This window comes from Dysidea avara, chromosome 5, assembly GCF_963678975.1.
Source record: "Dysidea avara chromosome 5, odDysAvar1.4, whole genome shotgun sequence".
NCBI classification, from domain to species: Eukaryota; Metazoa; Porifera; class Demospongiae; order Dictyoceratida; family Dysideidae; genus Dysidea; species Dysidea avara.
In genome coordinates, this window is record NC_089276.1 from 5,274,033 (window position 1) to 5,284,404 (window position 10,372).

At 36.4% G+C, this 10,372-nt stretch overlaps 1 protein-coding gene and 1 long non-coding RNA gene across 2 annotated transcripts in view; one reads left to right on the forward strand and one right to left on the reverse strand.

The window, feature by feature from the left end:
• Window positions 1-1,043, reverse strand: part of LOC136256674 (uncharacterized) — a 64,865-nt gene extending 63,822 nt beyond the window's left edge. Inside the window, exon 1 of the mRNA XM_066049653.1 lies at window positions 819-1,043. Within this exon, the coding sequence (XP_065905725.1) occupies window positions 819-873 (55 nt within the window). The 5' untranslated portion in view covers window positions 874-1,043. The remainder of the gene's footprint in view (window positions 1-818) is intronic.
• Window positions 1,044-1,128: 85 nt separating this feature from the next.
• LOC136256925 (uncharacterized) lies at window positions 1,129-5,211 on the forward strand. Its single transcript, XR_010701738.1, has 3 exons — window positions 1,129-1,224; window positions 3,852-3,921; window positions 4,942-5,211. It is a non-coding gene; the product is annotated as an uncharacterized lncRNA (long non-coding RNA).
• The last annotated feature ends 5,161 nt before the right edge of the window (window positions 5,212-10,372 follow it).

Consider the following 10,372-nt stretch of genomic DNA (forward strand, 5'->3'; position numbering starts at 1 on the left):
TCAGATGGCAACACATGCCACTAAAGAACTAATGTCATTACTGTGCTATTTGATCATTAGTATTTAATTTCAGAAATTACAACGACCAATTATGGGACAGTTAACGTTGTAGTTATGAGACACCTGACACTATTATAGTACATATGCAAACATTGAGCTCAATCCTGAGAAAACATCTAAAAAGAAAAGGAGTGACCATAAAAGTTAGCAGACATGTGTGGTTTTTGGCTCCATTACAAGTTCGGAAATAGGTCATAACAGGCCTTAGTATTTTTCCAATAGTGAACATTGATTGGTTATAAAGTCTCAGACATTTAAATGATAAGTATTTTAGGTCAAGCAGTACTACAAAAGAGCTGAATCCATCTTTGAGGACTCAGCTCAAAGTGTACATACTACACAATTATATACTGATATTTGTACTAAAAGCCTCACTACATTTTCACCATCAACATGTAAACACACAAAATGAGTCAGCCACTCCCCTTTGCTGTGTACATTTTGCTGATCCAAGTGACAGTGGTGTGTTATTTACAATGAACTATGTAGTTGAGTATTCACCTGTCCCATGACTATGATTATGTTATAATACCTTCAATTTTATTCTACAGCAAATTTTCATACATCTTTAAACACGTACAGTACTGTGCAAAGACATTGTTGGACGCATTACGAATAGCTATCAAACGACAGTCACATGCTCATGCACACATTTAATAGGGCAATCTCGCTCGCCACACCCACTGGCAGGCGAGAAATGAAAGGGAACCTTGCAGTGAATGCACAACGCCATATACAGCCACAAATATTAAAAGTACCTGAAAATACTCCAAGAAGTAAAAAAACAGCGACGCAAAAAGAAAGTGCTTCCATATTGGCCGACGTCACAGAACGTTCGAGCAACGAGCTCCTCGCTCACCAACAGTCAGAGAATGGATACCAAACTGACTCAATATACCAAGTTGTGTAGAGGGCGGGGTGTTGAGACCTTTGTTGGCTAACGAATACGGCCAAAATTATTTCCGACGTTTATCCTTCCCTATCCCGTTTGGCACCACCCACCTCTTCCGGCGGACGTCGATATGCTACGGGAAGCAGGCGCTTGTAACCATAGCAACCGTGTGTTTAAGCGCTTCATTAATTCGCTAGATGCGCCCATAGATAATCAACGTTCTCTAGGCGTCTTCCTTGCTACTCCAGCTGGTTGTCTTACAACTATCCTATGTGAGTTATAATTATATGTTGTATTGCTCTGGGCACCACAGATAATAGGGGTCCTTTATCTATGTATGCAGTTATCAATGTCATGGCCCCACCCCAGGATCATATCATCACTATGGGACAACACTGGCTAGTGTCAAACTCCCCAGTACTGGGGCAAAGAATGTTGCCGAATCCCTTTCTCCTAAGAAGTGTTTATTAAAGACTTTTGTTTGACAACCTTATTAAATCACTTTGAGCTGTCCGGCATTGTGATTGTCCCAGGGGTGTAATTTCTCTCACCCTAGACCACAAGGATCTGGTGACACGCAAAGCAGAATCTTGGTAGTGACACATACAACTGAGGAATTCATTGGTTACCAATCAGATTCTAGATGACCTCTTGTGTCAGTTATTTTGGTATGGCTAGAATTCACTTTGTTCTTATTGCTCTCTCCTATACTGGTCACAGTCTTCCGACACATGCACTTTTTATCATATCCTATACAGAGCTCCATCATCAATGTACGCCACACGTATTTGTAATGTGTAGCTGATGTCATATACTGTGATTACAGCCAAGTATTTCTATTGCATGTAACCAGATGCTTATTGTCGGGAGATGACACTAGCCATGGTCATTATGTAGATCACTAGCCGTGGTCATTATGTAGATGCCTAATCCCTTTGTGTGTGTGCGTGCGTGCGTGTGTGTGTGGGAGGGGGGACTCAAGTGTTGATGTAGCTCTACCATACAACAGGAAATTTGCCAGAAGGAAAAGGGATGAATCCACACTTCATCAGCTTTGATGAAGTGTCATTTTTAAAGGTGCTTTTTGAGGTTTAACAAATTCATACTGATGCATGTATGTCAAATTCGTCAGGTTTTTCTTCTGGGAAAAGTTTCTGTCATATGGTACCTGTCTAGTAAGGCTGCAAATATTTTTACCTGAAGGTGGCCATTATAGGCACGTTTTATTGAGTAAGAGTGATTGCTCGTCCATGTAGCTACTTTAGCAATGCATCTGCATGATCTAATGGATAAAAGACAGAACCCTTAATGTCTAACAATGGTGCATGTATAGTAAATTGTTTCCTATGTCTGTGTGGCACAATTGTTATAACCATACATGTACTTTTGCACACACAGAGGATTACGTACTGTATGTAAATCATTTCCATGTGGGAATTAAGATTCTTTCTGTTGGATCCTTTACTTTTGTATTAAAATAACTATTTGTGTGTAATACAAAATTTACAACGAATATCCATGGTATTGTGTAGTCAGCATAATAGTGGAGCCATGTTTAGTATGTAGTTTAAAGAAAACCGTTACATTTCATCATTACAAAATTTCTGTGTAGTATATATCCACACAAAAACAGCCAAGCTGTGAAAAAATGTTGCGGCCTTAAAAAGCCTGGATGAAAAAAGTTGTGAAATCAAATGTGGCGGCCAAGAAATGGCTGCAATGATGTTAATGCTAATAAATTTTAACAATGCTTAAGGCTGCACCATTTTTTCACAGCTTGGCTGTTTTTGTGTGGATTTCACTCCTTTTTGTACTTTATAAGGTCCCAAAACCAGCCTATGGCTGACTTTGAGGTTTGTTTTTATTCAAATTTCTTCTTTTCTATGTAGATACAATGATGATTATTGAAGACAGACTTATAAATGTATTTCATTGCATGATTAAATTCAATATTTGATAATATTATTGTAATACTCTAGAGTGCACATTTTTTTGAGGACTTCTAATAGAACATACATAGAATGTTCTAGAACAATCTAGTACTTCTATTGGTAGATCTATGAAATTACAAATGTTTGATTATAAACAGATTTCTTCTAGAAATTTCATTAAGTGAGGTGATCAGCCAAGGTAGCAGTGGTTCAGTGGTTAAGAATGCAGGTGTTAGGTATGGAGGTCCCTGGTTCGAACTCTGGTAATTTTTTTTGACATTTTTTGCACACCTTACGGTGACTGCTCTATTAGAGTATCTCAATCCCGCGATTTAACACTTGCTTAGTTTTTGCTTTATAACTTTGTCGCTGTAACTCTATTGCTATTCAAACTATCAAAAGGCACTGCTACGATGATCAGCCTATCTACACACCAATTTTCAAGTTATTTCTTTACTTGGTTTACCCTGTAGCCGTGACAGAAAGTTTGGTCTTTTTTTACGTGAATAAATGCTCATAACTCCTTGAATATTACTCAGATTCACAACAAACTTAGTACGTGAATCCACCGTTACACGCTCTTCATTTGTGCCAAAGATCGTAGCAATCAAGTTATACGTTTGCATTTTATAGCAATTTTGCAAAGTGCGCGAAAAGAAATCAAAGCCCCTGTAGCCCCTGTATGGCATAAGAAAAAACGAAGAAATTAAAACAAAATTTTGAACACCCATATCTCGCAAATGGCTCTTGCAAATTTAATCAAATTTGCTGTGTGGCGTACCCTACTTGGGGGACAGCTATAATGCAAAAATGGTGTGCTTTGGAGAAGGGGCCATGGAGCTATGCATGCATAAAAAAGCTGTTTTCTTTCTTCCTGTAAATATACTCACGGTGTGGTCGCCGGCTTTCTTGGCCGCACGACACACTACCGTGTGTCTTGATGTAATTCTCCTTGTTCCTCCTAATAGTAACCTGATTGGAAGCTGCAGGACCAGTAATGGCTTCAGTAGCAGTAGCAACAACAGCATCAGTAGTCGAGTAAGATGTGTATATATGTACGCACTAATGTATAAGTTTGTGTACACATATGCGTATTTGTTTGGGTATGAAGGTACAGTTTGTGTGTACTGTACGTATGTGCATGTATGCATGTACGCATCTGTGTGTGCTTGTAATGTGTGTGCGTGTGTGAGTGAAGCAGCATAGTAAAGTGGTTAAAGTGAGCACAGGGATGGTAATTTAAGAATTTCCATTTACTTTTGTCGTTTCCTTGAGCAAGAAACTTTCTCACATTGCTCCAGCTGTTTAAATGGGGACCTGGTATTAACTAGGTAAGCAAATGACAACTTTCCATGTTTTATGTAACAGGTGAGGTTCGGGTGGTACTTTTGGTACACAATGGCTTCTTGAAGTATGTAGGCTAACCGGAGTGCATGCCATTCGGGGTTATAAAACTTTAGAAGCTATAATGGATTCTGTGTGTTGATATGAATGATATGCATTTTGCACATGAATTAGCTACGATGATGAATTTCATTTAAAAAACAGTTGGACGTCCTCAAACTATAAGGTACAACATGAAACTTAGTATAGAATCATACTTTAGTAACTAATTTCTATTGATATAATATTTTCAATTAGAGGAGGTTGGTCAAGCGTCATAACCCTATGACATGCCAAGCATTGTCCCTGGAGTTTAACAGCTAGGAAAGCAGCATATTGTACTGAGAAGGTGTTGTAATTTGTCCTTCAGAATATTAAGAGGTGTCAATGCTGAATTAGTTCAACATTTCTTTGAGATCAATAGATGAATGATAGTCCTGAGACCACACAACTGTCTTTATTGAGTCTCTTTCTCTACTGAGTTACTGACAGATTAGCAATCAATTCTTTAAGCAAATCAGCACATACAGCAAAGTAACAGCAACAGCAAAAAGTGCACCAGTAACAATAAAATAAAGAGTCTGTCTATTTATACTATAACTCTCTATCTAGAACTATCTTTAACCTTGTTCCAAGTTGTTATCACCTTTTGAGAATATTTTTTTTATTTTACAGGTTACAGTTTATTTTTTTCTCTCCTCCAAATGAGGACTCATGACCAACCTCATCTGATTTGCAATACTGTATATATGCAGGTAAAAAGCTGTCATCAAATGTTCAAAGTCAACCGAAAGAGGATACTTGCAGCAACAATGTGCAACATAGAGAATATTGTCACATACCTAACTTGTAAGACTTGATTCATTACAACTGATGTATCTTTTCCATATACTTTGCACATAGTTCCAGAATGCTTTGAGGCTTACCAATATGTAGCTTGCATTATTAACACTTTCAATTTTAACTTTTGGAAGATTGATTAATGAATCAGAAAATTAAGAGGGCTTGTTCAGTGTTGTTCAAATTTAGTCAAGATTGCAGAACACAGGTTTCAAGCTTATTTATATAGGTTGACCAAGATAGTGAGGTGCTTCCAATAGGGTATTTGTTATAGTGGCAATGGAAGACACGCAAAGTGTTAATGCCATAAGGTGCTAAATTTGTGGGTGAATAACACATTCATATTAGAAGTAACCAATGTTTTAAGCACATAAGAGAAGATTGCATGGTGTTATTAAGCTAAAACCACATTACATAAATCATAGTTACTTTCACTATGCAACTCAACCATTATATTTTGCCATGATGTGGTGATCAATACGCAGGAGAATATGAACATCCAGGCATTCTCAACTACAAACAATTACAAGAAATATCATTTTACTAACATAATTAAAGCCAGAACTTTGTACATCCCTAGTGTGATGAATAGATGCCTTTAATTTGTACATGCAGACATTGTCACACAACAGCTTGCCGTCAGGATTGCAACACTGGTTTTTCCAAATCAGATTGAAACTTCATGGGTATGTCATAGCTGTTACTTGTCTTTGATGCTGGATATGGTCTCACCAAACAATTCTATGCATGCAATTTTACTTGTAAGTATAAGGTAGGCTATCACTGATTAGCATACCAAAGTAGCAGCTATGGATAAGTGTTGAACTACCTTGCTCCATTTTTAATATAAGTCGTAAACAGGATAATACATGAGATATTTAGTAATGTGATTTAATGCACAAACTTGACATGTATAATACACTAGTATGTTAGCATAACCGAGTCAGTGAACCTGGCCTATTTCAAACACAATAACATTCGGTAGAAAACCCTGACATGGATGAACTCACAACTTTGTTCCATCATAGCAGTATTTCTTGAAGAGATAAGTAGTGTATTCTGCAATTAAATTCAAAATGCAAAGTTGATGTGATTATTGAATAGCAGCTCATAGAGACTCTTGTGTTAATTTTCCATAATGTTTGGATTTGGCCCCTTTAATCCTCATAAAGTCAACCTGGTAAATATTATGTGACTAGGTGTTGTTGTATCAACTTTTATTTCAATGCTTATTGCCTTTTAATGACATTTGCCATGATTAACCAGCCGAATAAAAACTAGCATTTTGCTTGAGTTGCTTTTTAAAATTTCTTTATTTGTGTAGCGGTCTAGGGGAAAAGCCAGTGGGCTGTTAAATTTTCAGCCTTACCTGTTGAATACATTTGAAATTATAGTGATGTATAGAGAGCAAGAACAGCAAAACTGTCAATTAGTATAGTGACCATATATTTAATCAATACGTCACTAGTGCAACAGTCTATGGAGTTGGGAATTGGCTCTGCATTCACCATGAACTGGTAATCTATCAAGGTATAGTTTTCAACCTAAATCTACCCATGCTTGCAAGCAAGAAGGCTGTTCAAGCTTTAGAATTGAGAACAATCAAGTTATGTTTTCAACAAACACACATTTGCTTGATGGTATTCTTACTTTACACGGACAAGCATACTCAATGGCATATCAATTGTGTCTTGTTTCACTGTTTACTGAAGTGACTACAGCATGCATAATTTTTTGTAGAATGCGTTGTTTACCCAGCAGATTTATTGCAAAAAAATTAGTCAAGGTTTTGCTTAACCCATTACATAGCTATATACAGAAAACACATTTTAGGTAGCGGACTACTATATCAGACAGAAATTCATTGTCAAGCACCCAGCTCAACTAAACATACAAACACCACGTGTACACCAATATAATACCATGCACAGTACAATATTCACCCACAGTAATGCCAAGAGTTTATAATATAAAAGAAGAGGAGAGTGTCCTACTTCAGTATAGACAGTATAAATGCAGAGTGTAAAGTTAGTGGGATAGCATTCACAGAATGTCTTCTCTGGCTGTGGGCATGTTGCCCACAGACCATTACAATAGTAATGCAAGATTTATACCTGCATTAAAAAAATGTAACTGGATCTGTGAAAAGGGGTCTTATAGCCTTCTCAAATTTCCAAGTTTGATCATGACTAACCATATTAACCAAATAGCTACTTGACCTATCATATACCTTAAAATGTGACCGGATTTGCAAAAAGGGGTCTTCTATATACACACATCCAATTTACCAACTTTGACAAATCGTAACTTCAGACTAGAAAAGGCTATTGACTTGAATTTTGGGCAGTAGTGAGCACCAACATACTTTAAAGATTGGAAAGATTTTCAGGTTAATAATTATTTTTCTTGAGCACTAAGTTATGGCCTTCCGAGTTCGTAGAATTGAAGACCCCTTTTCGTAAATCCGGTCACAAATACACTCAGCAATAGTGATATGTTAGGACCAAATTTCAAGCTGCTGTATACCTTATTCACAAGTCTAGCAGACCAAGGTCTTATAGCCTTTCCATTTGCATGTACCTGGCGAAAAGGGCCATTTTTGCAGATCCGGTTACAATTCATGCTGGGTCCAGATGTAGCTACTAAAATTATGTGCAGGCATGCAATCAGTACTCTATATGATAGGTTGCATACAAATCAAACTTCTTGTCAGTCGCAAACAAGGTGTTGAGGAGTACAGTATAAAAAAAGCTTCTGGAGCATTTTAGTTCAGAATGAATGAGTGTAAACATTGCAGCTAGTTATAGCTACCATTCATTTATGCTGGACCAGTGTGCCTTTATATACCTGGCCATGGCTATGCAGTTTTCTACTTTTAAATATGATTGCCTGTGCCACAGTTATATAGGGTATTGAAATTTCCAACCTCCAAGTTCTATAGCTATACTGCACACCATTATACCGGCTATATGTATATATATGCATCAGCTTTATAAATCTGGAGTAGCTATATACTGAAAGTTTTAGCCAACAAACTGTGATGGGTGAGATGCTGGTAATTTTGCTAGCTGATATTTTCCTTAATTGGAATCATGATCTTGCAGTATCATCTTTTACTATAGCCATATGTACTTTGTGTCTCAATTCAGTCACTATTTTGCATTTCATAATCTGATAATATTACGTGGCATGGTTACCTTAGTAAAGACTAAACCTTTTCATGTATATATATTATACAATGGTTGTGGTTCAAAATCTTAGAAGGAAGGGCAGGGGCGCATCCAGGATTTTTTTCAAGGTGGTTTCCAGATTTCAGTGGTAGTGAGTTATATGTATAGATGTGGGGGTCTGAGAGCACAGCCTCTAGTCACTGACAGATTTTGAACATCAAAATGTTTTTAAAAATATTCCTTCAAGTCCTAAATATCATTTATGGTTGATGCATAATATGGCTTGCCAGGTATTGTAGTGATATAAGAACATATCCAATATCTCAGTCATTCTCTAATTCAAGTTATAGTCTAATATATATTTATGTTATTCTTTAATACTCAAGAATGTATTCTGTTATGAAGAATGTTCTAACAGAATACAATCTTGAATAACCAAAAATAACTTTAGACTAACTAACTATACTAAATGTAAGACTAACTTGAATTAAATTCTTTAATTCAAGTTAAAATTCTTTAATTCAAGTTAGTCTTGCTTTTATGTTATTTTTTAATATTCAAGATTGTATTCTATTATGAATGTTCTATTAGAGAAGTTTGACCACCATATTAGAATATATCTGACTGCTTTATTAGAGTAAATAAATTCAGTACATAGCTAACTTTGTTCTTCCTCATCCACTTTTGAGAAATCAATGTTAGTTTCCTATTATACTGTGACTATGCTGCTCTGCATGCCCATTATAAAATCAGTGTGTATAATTGTGCAGCCAAGGCTGGTGTTTTGGCTGCAAGCTCACAAGTTGAAATTTCAAAAGGAGTTTATGGACCCCCCCCCCAACCCTAAATACGCCCTTGCCCCAGCTATGTAGCAGACCTGTATATACCCTACCAAATCATATAGCTAGCTAGGTTATCACTGCTTTTATGTCAAGTTTTATATTAGATCTTGCGTTTAATAATTGCAACACTATGATATGTGACTATATAGATAACATAAATTTACATTTTTGTATGGTGGGCTGTTTCATAGATCCTATACATAGCTGTAGTTAAGAAGACATTGCATGGTAAATCTGCATATTCAAGATCTTATACTTTTCTCTACATGTACAAAGCATTCAGCATACATTATAGATAAAACTCTCTAATAGAACACTCGATTGGGCATATAATATTATGTTAATGGTTCTCTAGGTTAAGTTTACTGTGTGCAGAGGGCCAGAGGAGCTATACTGCATGTGTGATTGGTGTATAGCCACTAGAGTTCTGGTAATCACAGCCTATATGCCCAAAACTCAATTTGTCTGTCACCCTGAAATACAATTACATATAGTCCTACAACTGATTATGGTATATACAGATATTAAAGAACAATTGAGCAATCGTAAATTTATATATGTGTCTATCATCTCACACAGATGGGTATATATACACAGGGAGCAGCTGATTGAGCCCTATAGTTCTAACCTTTTACCTTAGCATATATAGAGTCTTGTAACTGTCCACTTATTGTAATTCAGTTCATGCATTCCAATTGCCAAATCATGACTCTTGGAGTCATTATCTGATACTTCTATGCAATATTATGTTGCTCACATGCATATCTACATTTTCTTGTATAAATGTGTTGATAGATAGATAGATAGATAATGAACATTTGTTTGCTTTTTTACATGCAGAAATCACACTGTCAGATGATTATGACTCACAGACAGACATATAAATACTTAAGTTATTATAAAAAAATATCCAGAAAAGGGTAGTTAGGTATATAGGAGGGAGCTAGCGGATCCCAAAACTTATGTTAGTCATCAATTAATTGCTTGTGCATGGTATTATCACAAGTCAAGGGAAGTGTATCATATAGCTGGGCTGGAGCATATAGCATATATCCTTTAGACTTATACAGTCATAATGAATACCGGCTCATCTCTAATATACTCTAATAAAACAGTCACCATATGCAACACTATATAATTATAGATTTGTGAATTTGGTGAATTCTTTTATTGCATGACATACTAGCTGCATGCAACAAATTTAGGCTTCAAGCTCACGAGGTATGAACGATTGCATGTTCTTTGCAACCATGC